General features: G+C 36.0%; 1 protein-coding gene and 1 pseudogene across 5 annotated transcripts in view; both read left to right on the forward strand.

Annotated features, from left to right (window-relative positions):
* SCAPER (S-phase cyclin A associated protein in the ER) overlaps positions 1-17,132 on the forward strand; it is a 505,214-nt gene that overhangs the window by 35,042 nt on the left and 453,040 nt on the right. For 2 of the 5 annotated variants that reach the window (XM_086711285.1, XM_086711284.1), the window contains 3 exons: positions 3,483-3,553; positions 5,729-5,840; positions 15,106-15,303. In XM_086711285.1, coding sequence (XP_086567411.1) covers positions 3,483-3,553; positions 5,729-5,840; positions 15,106-15,303 — 381 coding nt within the window. The remainder of the gene's footprint in view (positions 1-3,482; positions 3,554-5,728; positions 5,841-15,105; positions 15,304-17,132) is intronic. The other 3 variants (XM_086711283.1, XM_086711287.1, XM_086711288.1) reach the window with 2 other exon arrangements.
* On the forward strand, positions 11,220-12,794 carry LOC147580341 (heterogeneous nuclear ribonucleoprotein A1-like; annotated as a pseudogene).

Here is a 17,132-nt window from a genome sequence, read left to right on the forward strand (position 1 = left end):
TCAAAAATCAAAAATCAAATAAAGGAAGCTATATCCTAGGTGTGTTTTTAGTCTGCTTGTTGAAGGAATCTTGATAGAGAAAAAAGGGAAAGAAAAGAAAAATAAGACATTTAAAGATTTTTTAAAAATAGATAAAATAGAATAAAGTGATATAAAGAAAATGAAATAGAACAAAAATTTAAAAAAAGTAAATGTAAAGTAGAAAAAATAAAAATTTTTCTCTTTGTGTCCACTAAAGAGAATGAAACGAAAGAATGAAAAAAAACCAATTTAATCAAAAACAGAAGCAAAAAAAACGAATGCAAAACAGCAAACAGAATGAAACCTAATGAAGTTGCATCCAGTTTCCCCTAGAACTGAAACTTTGAAGCCCTGTATAGTCCATCTGTTCACTAAGTATGTGATGTGACTTCTGCTGGTCTTCTAGTGGATGTGCTTGGAGGGCGCAGTTGGGCGGGGCTTGGTGTAACAGCTCTATTCTCCACTAGGTTTCACTGCTTAGCTTACTGTGGTTGTCATTGTTGTGCGCAAATGTGTGCAGAGAGTGGAAATGGCTTCACCCAGTTCCCTAGTCTCTGGCACAGGAATGTTGCACTTTCACCAGTTCACAATCAAGCACCCCTCCTTTGTCTCAGGCCTCTGTCCACCTTCAGCCTCTACCCTCTGCGTGTCCCAAGCTGTCCGCCTGCCAGGCAGCACCTCCCTCCAGAATTTTATATCAGATGGGGTTGTGTTTCAAATCCTCACACTTCAGAGACCCCTCCGGCTTGGACCCTTGCTGACTCCCTGTGGGAGGTTCTTGCTGAGCAATGGCTGGGTGCGGGATTGCCCCTGAAAATGTTCATGTGATCGCACAGCAGAAGAGGGTCAGAGATTATGTCAAATCACAACACAGCTGTTACTGGGTTTCACCACACTGTGGTGTCTTTGTCCCAGTACCAGCGAACATGGCTGCCCTCTGGGGTCTGCTGGGACCTTTGCCTGTTGGCAGGCCTTGTGGCCTCTACCAAATGCACTCCAAGCAGGGGAATCGCTTCTCCTGGGGTGGCACATGGACCCCTTAGATCCCTCTGCCTGCTCCTGGGAATCTACATCCTTATTTCTTCACCAGAGCACCAGGCACTGAGTTTCGGAACTTTAGACTCTGGGCTCCACTGTTTATATAATCCTGATGGTATTGAAACCCTCTCCTTTCTTCCTGTCAGTGGTTTTGGGGAACAGATTTCTTGTTCAGTCCCCTGCAAGTGTTTTCACTCTTTCTCTCTCTTTCTCTCCAGCTACTTGCAGGGGAGTGTTTTTCCTGCACTCTTCTCATGTGCTGCACACTCCCCTTTCTCTGTCTTCTCTCTGCAAAAACAGTTTCCTACCCTCCATGGCTTTTCTCTTCCCTAGTTCACCTCTCTACAGTGTGTATCCGCTGAGTTCTGTAGCTCAAGTTATGCAGATTGTTGTGTTAATCCTTAGGTCAATTTCCGAGGTGTTCAAAATGGTGTGATGTTGATCTAGCTGAATTTCAGGGACAAGGCAAGCTCAGGGTCTCCATACTGCTCTGCCATCTTAACTTCTCCCCTCTGTATTAGCCAAAATTTTCATAAGGAAGCTTACTGTTACGTTTTTAAATTATTTGATAGAGAATATATATTAATATTATTTACTATAAAAGTTATAACATAAGACCTAAGATTGTCTTATGGTTGTTATATATGATTAACGAAATTTTATTTTCCCATTTCCATGGGTTATTTTATTATATAAATCTGAGGTTTATTAAAGTTTCTTCTAGTCAAAAAACATAAAACTAAAGAAAATACAACAGTGAATCACATCTCTGTATATAACCTGATTTTGCATGTAAGTGCATAAGAAATTGGCCAGTACAATTTTAAAGCTTCATTCATGCTTATTTCAAAATAACAGAACTATGAGCACAGAGAATCAGAACTTTCTGAATTTCTAAATAATGATGACAAAAGAAGAATGTTAACTTCATAATTTTTGAGGATTATTTTATATTGTCAGAACTTTGCCAGTAATAGGAAAATTTTTATTTTCTTTTTAAAAAAATAGCATCTTGTTCTTATTTATGGCTATAATATATACTCACATATTTCTAAGGATAATAATTCAGTTTTTAATAGTTTTCTTCTCTTATTTGTTTTCTCTGGTACTTGTTCTAAGTTGGTTATTCTACTGGATATTCTAAAAAATCTGCTGGTACCTTGTTCTCTATAATCAAAGGATAAATAATATAAGGACTGTGTAGGTAAGTGTAGTTCTATGCCTTTATCCCTGGTAGAACATTTGAGGGAGGCCCACTTATGTGTGATTAAATTGTTAACAGGTATTATGGCTCACTTCACTTATACTTCTTTTCAGGGGTCCTGGTCCAAAATTATTTTGCAGAAAGGAAAATCATTCTATTATACATTATAGATAGAATCTTATTCCTGTTTTGTCTTGCTCTCAAGAATAGAGTGATTATAGGGGCGCCTGGGTGGTGCAGTCGGTTAAGCGTTCGACTTCAGCCAGGTCACGATCTCGCGGTCCGTGAGTTCGAGCCCCGCGTCAGGCTCTGGGCTGATGGCTTGGAGCCTGGAGCCTGTTTCCGATTCTGTGTCTCCCTCTCTCTCTGCCCCTTGCCCGTTCATGCTCTGTCTCTCTCTGTCCCAAAAATAAATAAACGTTGAAAAAAAAAATTTAAAAAAAAATAAAAAAAGAATAGAGTGATTATAAAACAGTAGTTAGGGGTGCCTGGGTGGCTCAGTCGGTTAAGCATCTGACTTCGGTTCAGGTCATTATCTTGTTTGTGAGTTCGAGCCCTGTACTGGGCTGTGTGCTGACATCTCAGAGCCTGGAGCCTGCTTCAGATTCTGTGTCTCCTCCTCTCTCTGCCCCTCCCATGCTCATGTTCTGTCTGTCTCTCTCTCTCAGTAATAAATAAACGTTAAAAAAATTTAAAAAACACCAGTAGTTAGTGTCTTTCTAACTACTGGTGAGAAACAGGTGAGAATGATCTAAATGATGTCAAGAATACAAGGAACTGAAAACTTCTCTTCCCAATAAAACTGTGTATTTCATAAATCAGATAAATTAGTCAAAATACTGAGTTTTTAAATGGTAAAAAATATTCTTGATTTGATTGTTAAAATAAATTTTGAATTCAAAGAAGTATTTTTCAGGCCTGTTTATAAGTTGAGGAATATCACTAACTTGATCTTGTTTTTAAATTACTGGAATATCTGACTTATTTAAGAAGTTGATTTATTCCTGTTCTGAGAAAGCCATTCAATAAAATCAGTTTCTGGTACCATGGAAGTTTTTTTTTTTTTTTTTTTATTTTATATTGACCATGTATGGATTGTACTGTTCTGTGGTCTCTAGAAGGAGATTATATGTTAGAGTGTCCAAATGATTTGTGTAGTTCAATTTTGTATTATCCATTTGTTGACTTTTATATTTGTGTATTTATTCTTGCCTTGAAGGAAAATCTAAATGTCAAACTGGTGGAAAATCAAAGAGGACAATTCAAGGCACACATAAAAATACCAAACAGGTACAGCATATACAACTTTCTACTTATAGAGTTTTAATTTCATTGAGACAATAAATATTGTGTATTTTGTCTTTATGTAAAAATCATTGTAACATTCTTTAGTTAACAAATGTGTGTATAGTACTGTATACCCAGCTCGTACTAAATACTTTACAAATATAAATTTATTGCTGCTTGTCACAGTCCTTCAATGTTGGCATTATTATCTTCATTTAAAAAATGAGGAAACTGAGGTAGGAAGAAGTTCTATAACTTGCTAGTGAGTGACAAAGCCAAGATTTGAACCCATGCCATTAATTTCTAGTTTATGCTCTTAATGCTTCTGCTACACATCCCATATTTGTGAATTCTTTATGATTTTCTTTCTTGGTATGACAGTGTCTTTAGGTTGTAGAATAGTAAGAGTATTGTCTCTAAAAATTTTCACATTGCTTTACTAAAATTTGGAGAATGCAAGCCTACTTTATTTAAAAAATTTTTTTAGCATATGAATAGTTCGCTTTTTAATTCATAGTTATTTTCTCTTAAAGCATAGTTATATATGCTTTTCATATGTATTATTTTGGTTTTGATATTAAATATACCAATATGATTCTGTAAGCCAAAAGCTTCATTCACATAAGGAAAGCAGGAACTTCTAATCAAAATGTCATTGTGAGTTCCTAAGAAAATCCCTGACTCCTCACATACAGTGGTATCAATGATAAAAAAAATAGTTTTAATTAAAAAGATAAAGGATTTTCAAAAATAAGGTAACCATCTCTGTGGATCAGAAGTAAAACAAACACATTGACAGGTAGGTGGAGTTGGGGATGTGAACCTAATCAACAAATCTTAGGGGTAAAGGAGGTTGAAATGTCCTGATTATGATGGGAAAACAGATGGAGGATATGGTATAAAATTTTAGGCTTGTGTGGGGTTCTACATTAGAAGCAAAAAAAGCTACAATCTTCCTGGGGTTGTGCCCTGTGAATTGATGTCTGAAGCAGTACAAGGGAGTAGCCTGTGGTTTATGACAGGATCTGTATTCTTGAAGGGTGAGAGTTTTAAGTCCCCAGTAAAAGACCTCTGGAAGTGAGATCACTTCCAGAGTGGGCTAGATGATGGTCATCATAACACTAGTGCACATGGAGTGAGGGTGAGCAAAGTGAAGAACAAAAATATGAGAAATTCAGACTCAAAATGAACTTGTGATGTAAAATGTCAAAGCACATGAGGAGAATAATGTTATAAAATATAGATAACACATTCTGTGAATGAGGTAATGAAAAGGCATTTTCCTAGAGAAGACTTGTAAATAGCTTAAAGTTCTCAAAGGAAAGAATAACTACAAACAAAAAGGAAAATTCTTAAAGAATACAGATGGATATTAAATTTGAACATTTATGGATGAAAGTGAACCAATTAGAAATCTTATAAATGAAATGTCAAATTAAAAAAAACCCATAATTAATGGAGTAAATGTTGTATTGGACAAAGGGAATTTGTGAATTGGAAGACACTACTGTGGAGAATTTAAAACATGTCTCAGAGACCTAACGAGATGGAAAATAAGAAAGATGGATTCCAGGACTGTTGAAAGTAGAAAATAAATAGTGGGCATTGAATATTTGAAAAGATAATGTTGAAAAATTTTCTCATTTTGAGTTCCCAAGAGCTTCAGAGCATAACTGTAGAGCTGAGCAGGGTAAGTAAAAAGAGATATATTCCTAGCTACATTCTAGGGAGTCTGAAGAATGTTAAGGTTAAGGAAAAAAATCTTTAAAAATACCAGGAAGTCGGGGCTCCTGGGTGGCTCAGTCGGTTAAGCATCCGACTTCGCCTCAGGTCGTGATCTCGCGGTCTGTGAGTTCGAGCCCCGTGTCGGGCTCTGTGCTGACAGCTCAGAACCTGGAGCCTGTTTCAGATTCTGTGTCTCCCTCTCTCTCTGACCCTCCCCCATTCATGCTCTGTCTCTCTCTGTCTCAAAAATAAATAAACGTTAAAAAAAATTTTTTTTAAATAAAAATAAAAATACCAGGAAGTAAACAAAACTACAGAGGAATGACAGATTAATAGCCTTATTATGAACAAAAGGACAATGAAGCAATATATTCGAAGTTTTGAGACAAAATTACTTTTAACCCAGAATTCTATGCTCAGCCAAGTGCAAGAGTAAAATAAAGCCATTTTTAGATATTTTAGACAAAGACTAAGTGTTTGCCACCCACTGACCCTTAATGAAGGAACTATCAAAGATGAACTTGAAGAAGAAAAGGTAACATGGAGGAAGGAGCGTGATAAAAAGGTATGTGTAAAATATGTTCGTAAATCTTACTAACAGTTGATGGTTTGAAAACACACACAATTAGATTCAGAAAAGTGAACTATAGTTTTAGACAATATTAACATGAAAGCTAGATTGTAGGGAGTTAGAATGGAGTTAGAGTGATAAAATCCTTGTCTTATTTAGGAGGAAGTTTTTGTTAGGAAAATATGAAGTAAATGTGTATGATAAAAAGGCCATCTACTAAAAGCAGCCATGATTTCCAAATAGAGGAAAAGAGGAAGTAAATAAATCAAAGCTTTTCAACCCCGTAAAAGGCAAGAGAAAGAAAAGAAAAATTATGGTAAATAAAAAACAGAAAAGATGGTGGTGGATATTAAGCATAAATATATTAGCAAACATAATATGTGTAAACTGATTAAATTCACTACTTACAAGTACTGTGTGTTAACTGGTTATGTCACTGGAGCTGCACACGTTAAGTTCACCACTTAAAAGGCAGTTGATTGAACTAAATCTCTCATTTCAAATTGAGCTATATGTTGCTTACAAGGGACACATTTAAAACTTCAAGGAAAGACAAAAAACAAAGGGATAGAAAAAAATCCAGGTAGATACTTGGTATTCTAGATATACTCTAAAGTTAGTATAGCAATACTCAGATCAGATGGAATTCAACATGAAATGCATTGACAACATAAAGATGGTAGTTGCATAATGGTAAAAAGAATAATCATCTATGGAGTATAAAAATAGTAAATTTTTATGTACCTTACAGCATAAGCTTGAAATAAGTAAAGCCCAAACTAACAGAATTATAATAGGAAATGTACATTCATAATCATACTAGGAAATATTAATATCTCCTACTCAGAAACTGATAGATCAAGCAGAAAAAAAATAGTAAGGTTATAGAATTAGTACAATTATGTTACATCTCACATAAATAAATAAATATATGTGTGTGTATTGGCACTCAAGAAATAGTGTACACAGAACATATATGCAAAAATTGACCACATACTAGGTCGTAAGGGTAGTCTCAATAAATAGAAGTCAGAGAAGTCAGAACATGTTCTTTGACTGTAAGTGCAATTAAATTAGAAAAAAAAATGGAAGGATATTTTAATATCATATACAAAAAATAGATTATTGATAGACTAAAGCCCAAATGTGAGAACAAAAATTTAAAACTATCTAGAAAGATATTTTTTATTACCTTGAAATAGGAGAGACTTTCCTAGATAAGACAAAAAACACAATTCATGCATAAGTTACGTAAAATTAAATTTATATGCTAAAAAACTCAGTTAAACAAAACTAAAGGTAAGACTGGGAGAAGATACTATATATCAGAATTTATAAAGAGCTAAGATTAATCAGAAAAAAAACCGTAAAAAATTGTGGGAAACCTGAATAGCTTGTAAACCTGTGAAAAGATGCTTCGTTTTAGTAGTAATCAGGGAAATGCGTCTTATGAAACCTTGCCACTTTGCCCTCTAGAACTAGGTTCATCATCAGCATATCTTCTGTATTCCACTCTTCTCTTGAACATTCCTTTTACCTTCTTGTTTTAAAACTAAATCCCAACTGACTTGTGAGGATCCTGCTTCCACGGTCTTTAAGTAATAGCTGCAGCACTTTGATCTCTGGTTGTAGAGTTTGGTTAGGTTTTCTGCCTTTCTTTACTGCCATTTCAGAGAATTCTCCCTTCTGTCTCCTAAAACTCCCTGGATCTGAAGTGTGTGCTATCAGACTATACCACCTGCGTTTCCTTCTTGTAGTTGCTGACAGACTTCTAGGTCACTTTTTATTCCTTGAAGATATAATTTCCAGGCTCACTGCAGGCTCTCTACCATCACTGCCATCCTCTCAATTCCTTGCATTTCTTTCTTTCAGCAGTCTTATCTTCTACTCATTTCCATGGTCACACTCTTGCCTTGTCCTTACTGATAACTACTCTTCCTCCAGTATCTCAGTCTCCATCCCTCTTCTACGTGTCATCTTTCTTTCCACCTTACTTCCTCTGATCTCCTGACTCTAATTGTTCTTCAACCCCATATAATCTGTAATTTATTGATCCTGCCACCCTTTGGCTCTCTTTCATTTTCCATATGTCTACACTTCCCTGAAAATCCACCTGAGATTCTGTGGTTTGTCTGTCATAATCATTTTCCTGCATACTCTCTTGACTGTCTTACTACCCTGCCCCTTGGCAGTATATGCTTGGCAGGACTGTCCTGTTTAAATCTACCTTTCTGCCTGTTGTCCTGTGTATACCTATGCATTTTGAACATGGCTAGAGAAAAGTATCAATTATGTTGACTAGGCTATTTTTACATTTATGACCGCTAACTTCACACGGATAGTACTGTCCCAAAGTCCTATTGCATGCCCCTAGCTTTTTATGTCAATACAGATCCCAGAGTTATTAAAAGGATAATAAAGGAATACTACAAATAACTCTATATGGCACAAATTTGATAACCTAGATGAAATGGACTAAGTCCTTTAAAGGCACACTATCAAAACTCTGTGAAGAGGGGCACCTGGGTGGCTCAGTCAGTTAAGCCTCTGACTTTGGCTAAGGTCATGATTTCATGGTTTGTGAGGTCGAGCCCCGCATCAGGGGCTGACAGCTCTGAGCGTGGAGCCTGCTTAGGATTCTGTGTCTCCCTATCTCTCTGCCCCTCCCCGCTTTGTGCTCTGTCTCTGTCTCTCAAAAATAAACAAACATTTGGAAAAAAAAACCTCTCTGAAGAAGAAATAGATAATCTTTATAGGCCTAAAGCTATAAAGAAATTGAATCAGTAATTAATAATCTTCCAAAACAGAAAGTGCCAGGCCCCTGTGGATTCATTGTTGAATTCTAAGTATTTAAGGAAGAAATCAAACCAATTCTCTACAGTCTCTTTCAGAGGGTAGAGGCAGAGGGAATAGTTCCTAACTCATTTAATCAGGCCCTAATACCAAAATCAGACAAAAACATTATAAGAAAAGATAACTGCAGACCAATAACTCTCACGAACATAGATGAAAAACAATCCTCCATAAAATATTAGCAAATTGTATCCCACAATATTTGAAAAGAATGATACACTATGACCAAATGGGATTTATCCCAAGGACAAAGCTAGTTCAACACTCAAAAGTAAATAAATGTAATGCATTACATCAGCAGGCTAAAAAGAAAAATCACATTATCATATCAATAGGTGCAGAAAAAACATGTGACAAAACTCAACACTGATTTATGACAAAAACCTTCAGTAAGCTAGGAATAGAGGGGAGTTTCCTGAACTTGATAAAATAAAATCTACAAAAAAACCTACAACTAATGTGATACTTAATGGTGAGAAAGTAGAAGCTTTCCCACTAAGATCAGTTATAAGGCAAGGATGCCCCTTTCACTACTGGTTTTCAACATTATAATGGAAGTTCTCCTAATGCAGTATGACAAGAAAAGGAAATAAAAGGCATACAGCTTGGGAAGGAAGAAATAAAACTGTCTTTGTCCACAGATGATAAGATTATGTAAGAAATCTGAAAGTATCAAGAAAAAACTCCTGGAACTAATAACCCATTAGAGCAGGTTGCAGGGTAGAAGATTAATACACAGAAGTCAGTGGCTTTCCTGTATACCAGTGATGAACAAGTGGAATTTAAAATTAAAAACACAATACCATTTATATTAACACTCCCTTGAATTAAATACATAAGTATAAATCTAAGAATGTATGTATGGATCTATATGAAAAAAACTATAAAACTCTGATGAAAGAAATCAAAGAACTAAATAAATGGAAAGGCATTCCATGTTCATGAACAGAAAGACTGAATATTGTCAAGATGTCATTTCTTCCCAGTTTTATGTGTAGATTCAGTATAATCCTGACAACTTATTTTATAGATACTGACAAACTGGTTTAAACTGTATGTGGAGTCAACGAAATATTGAAGAAGAACAAAGTTGGAGGACTGACACTACCCAACTTTCAGACTTTCTATAAAATTACAGTAAGCAAGGCATGTGTTGTTGGCAAAACAATAGGTAAATGGATCATGGAAGAGAATAGAGAGCCCAGAAATAGACCCACATAAATAGCTAGCTACTCTTTAACACAGGAGCAAAGGCAATACAATGGAGCAAATATGGTTTTTTCAACAAATCATGCTAGACCAACTGGATGGACATCCATATGCAAAAAATGAATCTAGGCAGATACCTTATACCCTTCACAAAATTAAACCAAAAAATGGATCATAGACCTAAATGTAAAGTGCAAAAACTATAACATTCCTGATAACATAGAAGACCTAAATGACCTTGGGTATGGTGATGAGATTTTAGATATAATATCAAATTTGTGATCCATGAAGGAAATCTTGATAAGCTAGATTTAATTAAAATTAAAACTTTGCTCTACAAAAGACAATGTCAAGAGAATGAGAAGACAGGCCACAGACTGGGAGAAAATATTTGCAAAAGACACCCTTGTTAAAGGATTGTTATCCAAAATATATGAAGAACTCTTTAAACTCAAATAGTAAGATACAGTGTTATATTAGTTTTAGGTGTACAGTATACTGATTAAACAACACTGTATGTTAACTGCCCTAAAATTAAAATAATAAAAAACCTCAACGATAAAAAAACAAACTGATTAACAAACAGGCCAGAGGATATACAGAAGGCAGATCAGCCTATGAAAAGATACTCCACATCATATGGCATCAGGGAAATGTAAGTTAAAGCAACAATGAGATGTTACTACACACCCATTAGAATGGCCAAAATTGGGAATACTGATAACACCAGATGCTGGTAAAGATGTGGAATCACAGGAACTCTCATTCATTGCTCATGAGAATGCACACTGGTATAGTCACTTAGGAAGACAGTCTGGCAGTTTATAAATTGCTAGTTTATAAAGTCTTATAAAACTAAACCTACTCTTACCATATAATCGAATAGTCATGGTCCTTGGTATTTACACAGAGGAGTTGAAAACTTAATGTCCACACAAAAATTTGCACATGGATGTTTATAGCAACTTTATTCATAATTGTCAAAACTTGGAAAAAACCAACATGTCTTTCAGTAGGTGAATGGATAAATAAGCTGTGGTATATCCAGGCAATGGAATGTTATTCAGTAAAAAGAAAAGAGCTATCAAGCTATAAAAAGACATGGGGGGGGGGGTGCCTGAGTGGCCTAGTCAGTTAAGCGCCCGACTTAAGCTCAGGTCATGATCTCACGGTTTGTGGGTTTGAGCCCTGTGTCAGCTCTGTGCTGACAGCTCAGACCCTGGAGCCTGCTTCAGATTATGTCTCCCTCTCTCTCTGCCCCTCCCCTGCTCACACTCTGTCTCTTAAAATGGATGTTAAAAAAAGAAAAAAGTCATGGAGGAACTTTATTATTATTTAAAAAAATTTTTTTAATTGTTTATTTTTGAGAGAGATACAGAGCATGAGCAGGGGAGGGGCAGAGAGAGAGGGTGACACAGAATTTGAAGCAGTCTCTAGACACTGAGCCGTCAGCACAGAGCCTGACTTGGGGTCTTGAACTCATGAGCTGAGCCATGAGATCATGACCTCAGCTAAAGTTGGAGGCTTAACCGACTGAGCCACCCAGGCACTCTGACATGGAAGAACTTTAAATGCTTACTACCAAGTGAAAGAATCCAACCTCAAAAGGGTACATACCATATGTTTATATGGCATTCTAGAAAAGGCAAAACTGTGGAGACAAGATCAGTGGGGTGGACACTGCCCAGTAAACATCATTAAAGTCTTCCCCCTCACCACCATCGTGTCTAAGTCAGAGTCTCCCAAAGAGCCTGAACAGCTGTGGAAGCTTTTCACCGGAGGTTTGAGCTTTGAAACAACTGATGAGAATCTGAGGAGCCATTTTGAGCAATGGGGAACGCTTATGGACTGTGTGGTAATGGGAGGTCCAAACACCAAACACTCCAGAGGCTTTGGGTTTATCACGTATGCCACTGTGGAAGAGGTGGATGCAGCCATGAATGCAGAGCCACATAGGGTGGATGGAAGAGTTGTAGAACCAAAGACGGCTGTCTCAAGAGAAGATTCTCAAAGACCTGGTGCCCACTTAACTGTGAAGAAGATTTTTGTCGGTGGCATTAGAGAAGACACTGAAGGTCATCATCTAAGAGATTATTTTGAACAGTATGGGAAAATTGAAGTGATTGAAATCATGACTGACTGAGGCAGTGGTAAAAAAAGGGGCTTTGCTTTTGTAACATTTGATGACCATGACTCTGTAGATAAGATTGTCATTCAAAAATACCATACTGTGAATGGCCACAAATGTGAAGTAAGGAAAGCTGTATCTAAGCAAGAGATGGCTGGTGCTTCATCCAGCCAAAGAGGTTGAAGTGGTTCTGGAAACCTTGGTGGTGGTCATGGAGGTGGTTTTGGTGGGAATGACAACAGTGGTCATGGAGGAAACATGAGTGGGCGAGGTGGCTTTGGTGGCATTTGAGGAGGTGGTAGATATGGTGGCAGTGGAAATGGCTATAATGGATTTGGTAATTTGGTAATGATGGAAGCAACTTTGGAGGTGGTGGAAGCTATAACGATTTTGGCAATTACAAAAATCAGTCAATGAACCCTTCTGAGAGAGAGGAGTCAGAAATCTCAATTTCTCCCCTCCTCTTTCACTCTCCTTACCTTTATTCTTCCTCTTTCCCTCAAGAGTCATTGATTAAAACAGTATAATGTCACGGAATTCAGTTGTGTCAAACCTTTCTCACCAATTTAGATTGCTTTGTCTTCTTGAGGATCTTGAAAGCAGCTTACTACAGTGAGCTGTAGTAAGGGGATAATTCTCTGATTTTGAATCTTGGTTTTATCACTTAGTGTGAGACCTTGTGTTCATTTCCTAATTTAGTTAAACCTGAGTTTTCTCTTCTGTAAAATGGAGATAATAAAGTTACCTATTATATAAAATTGCTTCAAAGATTAAATGAAGTGTAACTGTGTGGAAAGCACTTAGCACAGTGCCTGGCACATAGCAAGTATACCATGAATGTTAGATGCTGCTGCAGTTATTTATTATCATTGCTATTATTTTTATCATTGGTAAGTAAGAGCCATGTTCTTTGGAGCTCTATAGTGACTTAATCTCTACAATTTGATTTATCTGTTCCACTCTTTTTCACAAATTTGACAATTTTGCCATTAGTTTATTCCCATTTTTTTCTATGAGCACATTTCTTCTCTTATTCATCTTTCCCACTATAATCATACCTAACATTATTTGGGCACTAATTGTATGCTAGGTGCTATGTGAAATGCTTTATGAACATTGGAGTAGAAGTTGGAAGACTAGGTTCTAGTCCTGGTTCCATCACTCACCCTTTGACCTGCTAAAAAATTCAATCTTTCTGAGCCTCAGTTTTGTTATCTATATAGGAATAATAAATATTTGTCCTGTCTTTACAGTTTGTTGGAATGATTAAATGGTAAGTCTTCAAAATCCTTTGATAAAATATAAATAAGCATGCAAGTATAAAGTATTATCATTGTTGCAAAGTTAAACATCAAATTTGCATAGCATATTGCCCTGTAGATGGAATTTTCTAACTGTAGTTTTTTGCCTTACTAGCAACTTTCCTAGTAAAAGCTTCACACAGAGCAGTCACAGAGAATAGAAACATCTTAACCTGCAAGCAGTAGTGGCTATTCTACATTGTAAGAAGGGATGGCAAAATGTTTGAATCATGTACACATGGTTGTGTGACAAGGTAAATGCATAAATGGGTGAAAATGAGTGAAAGTACTTTTGAGAATTCATAAGATTAGAATCTAAAGTCACAGGAAGCTACTAGCTCTTTGCTGATCAGTGTAGAACAACTTCATGAAGGAGGCACAATTTGGGAAACTTCACAAATTAACTTTAACTTTGGATGGTGTATGGGAAGAGAGGTGAAATGGTCTGGGCTGTATGGTAAAGGGCTGGCGGCACAGGGCCTGCATTACATTACACGCAGTGTAAATGGTAAGCAGTGTTTTTGTGGAACTCTAATGGGAAGATGGTCTCCTGTGGCTATATGATCTTTGACAAATGAGCCTCTGAACCTCAGTTTTCTGAACTATAAAGTGGAGCTAATAATACATAGTTTATGAATTGTTTGAAGGAGGTTAGAAGATTATGTAAAGTTGCTTTATGATGTTTTGTTGTCCCTGTTATCAGGAGAGTGGACAGAATTGAGCTTTACTTTGGGATAGATGCTAGTTGAATGGGATTTTGAATTTGGTTTAATCCAAGGAAGGGATATTTGCCATAATAATAAAATTATTTACTACTAGGGCCAGAAAGAACTGGGAAAGCAAGTGAGGCGAAGATTTTGTGGATTGTTGATAATCACTTCAAATTTTATTGCTTGAGTATTGAGAATTTGGACCTGGGCTAGGGCTATCACATAAAATGTTTGCTAGTTTTCGTTTGTGAAATCTGGTTGGGGGACTGTGGAGGGAGGGTAAGCAGCTCCATCTCAACCTCCTAAATGCGTATATATCTGTGTATGTATGTATACTTTATTTGCTTCCTTTTTGGTGTTAAAGATTCTGTGTAAACCAAAGATTGGCTATAAAAGATTTACGAAGTTTAGGAATTGCTGTTATATTGAAGACCAGAGCCTAAAACAAAACAGGAGGGTATTAGCCTGTTTCGGCTACTGTCCACTCTAGAGCTCTTCTATGAAAAAGAAAAACAAGCAATCAGGAATGATACACACACATACAAAACAACCCAAAGAAACCTGGGATTGTTTGTTGCTCTTACTGTAGTAGAGGGTTAATATTCATTTATTTTTCAGTTTAAGTAGCCACAGAAAGATAAGCAACTCTTTTGTACTTTTGAATTTCGGTCTTTATGTAAACTACATGCTTTTTGGTGGAATGACTCTGTGGTAGAGTCTGTAAAACTATAGAATGTAATCTTTATTTTCAAAGCTTGCCAGTGCAACTGAGCAAAGAATGGGTCCTTTAGTGCTCCTTTTTGACTAAGGGTCTGTTAACTGTTGAAGCCATGCTAATCTTCAGTAAGACATGTCTGAAATAAAAACATGTCCTTAAAAACCTGCTGGATTTAAGATGAGAAGCTTCGTTTTGATGAATTCAGTGTGGTGTAAGATAAAAAGAAGAATGTCACGTTTTTAAGTATTTATGTTGAAAAATGTGTTTTATACAAAAGTCCAATCCCTGAAGGCTTTTACAAAATATTTTTATACGTTTATGTTTTGTTTTATCTTACCAGAATGTTGGAGTAGACTGTAAGATAACATCATCTACAACTGGAGATAAACACTTTGATAAAAGTCCCACCAAAGCACGGCATCCTCGGAAAATTGATCTAAGAGCTAGATACTGGGCATTTCTTTTTGACAATCTTCGCCGGGCAGTAGATGAAATTTATGAAACTTGTGAATCAGATCAGAGTGTGGTAGAATGTAAGGTAAGGTTTGCCTGGAGACTCTGAAAGTCAAATTCTCTAATTTTTGTTACACCTGACATGATCATTTTCCTCAGTATGCAGTACTGTATTGTTAACTATCAGTGTCATCATGCTGTATATTAGATCCTCACAACTTATTCATCTTATAACTGAAATTTTGTACCCTTTCATCAGCTCTATCTTCCCCACTCCTTGGAACCACTATTCTACCCTCCTTCTATGACGGCTTCAGGTTTTTTTGGTTTTGATTTTTTGAGTACCCCCCCCCTTTTTTTTTGTATTACCTAATTATGTACTTTAATATTCTGTGCAAGATTTGGTAGAAAGCTGTGTTAATACATATTCCTGGACCAGAAACCAAAAAGATGGATACACACACACACACACCCCACACAAAATTATTTTGCAAATCTCTCTTATCTGCATTTTCCATTAGTACTGTAGGTGGCACTAGTGAGATTTTTACATTCTTTGGTTTCATGTTTAATGTCTTTAATTGGACATTGCTCCCTTTCTGCTACCATTCTGATCACTCTCCTAATTCACTGTGGTCAGGGAAAAGTGAGATTGATAGCTAACCATAAACGATCCTGGGTGGGATTGGGATGTCATTCTAAGGTGTGTTTTCCAATTTCGGATAACCTTGTGTTTGTAATAGGACATTAAACACATAGTACAATCTGTTTCTAAAAATTCACTAAAAATCCTTACCTTTTAGTAGGTAGAACTATATGCTATCTTATTTAATACTGAATGAAATTATTTTGAGGAAAGCCAGAGTGTTACGTCTTCATAGAAATATCTTTATAGAGATAGCTTGTTTTTACAGTGAACAGGATTGAAAACCCTGGAATTCATTATTTAACTTTTGAAAAATATGAAGGGTCTAAGAAAAGTTACATGTTGAAACAGCAGCTGTGTTTCCTCTGTAATTGGAAACAGCCAGAATAGGTTTTAGAATAGTTTAAAAATATCATTCATTAGAAGCAGGTTTCAGAATGAAAAGTAATTGAAATCACCCAAATTTATAGTCTGTTTGTCACAATTTTGTTATTATCGCCATGTAAAAATTTTTATGTTTAAAAAATATGTTTAGGCAAAATCATAACCTTGGAGTTTAATGAGTCAGCATGTTGTGGTAGAAAACACTATTGACCTTAATTTTAGGTTACAGTTTCTTCTATAAAATGAGCATGTGGACCTAGATAATTTCTTTTTTATTTATTTATTTTCATTTATTTATTTATTTGTTTACTTAAAATCTTATTTTTTTAAATTGACATCCAAAAAAAACAAAAACAAAAACAAAAAAAAATAAATTCACATCCAAATTAGTAAGTAAGCCATAGAAATCAGTTAGATCAGGAAATTCTTTGATTTTTGTATTTAAAAACAACAAAAGGTTGAAGAAATAAAATTTGTTTGTAACATGTGTACTTCTTTATAGAAGTGAGTTTGACCAATTGCAATCATGTTTCTACCATGAGCAGAAACCCTTGCAACTGTCTGAATTTTGGTCTCTCTTGTTCATCTACCAAAGCTTTGTGAAAATTTAATAACGATAGATCTTTTTTTTTGTGCAAGGTATAGATTATAAAAGTAGAGAAGGTTTTGACAAAGAGAGAGTAGTACAGATGTGTTCTTTATTTTTTGTATTGCTCCAAGATGCTCAAAGGCTTATGCTGGGAAATAAAATCTGAGAGCTTAAAAGCTGATTTTCATACCCAACTCTGTTCTTCTCCCCATCCAGGACTTAACAGGTGGTGAGGTAAAAAGATACAGTTTGGTCTGAGCATGTGCTGGCTGTGTAATAACTAAAATTCTTTTAT

The sequence above is a fragment of the Puma concolor genome, chromosome B3, assembly GCF_028749965.1.
Source record: "Puma concolor isolate L17-30 chromosome B3, mPumCon1.1.hap2, whole genome shotgun sequence".
Taxonomy (NCBI): Eukaryota; Metazoa; Chordata; class Mammalia; order Carnivora; family Felidae; genus Puma; species Puma concolor.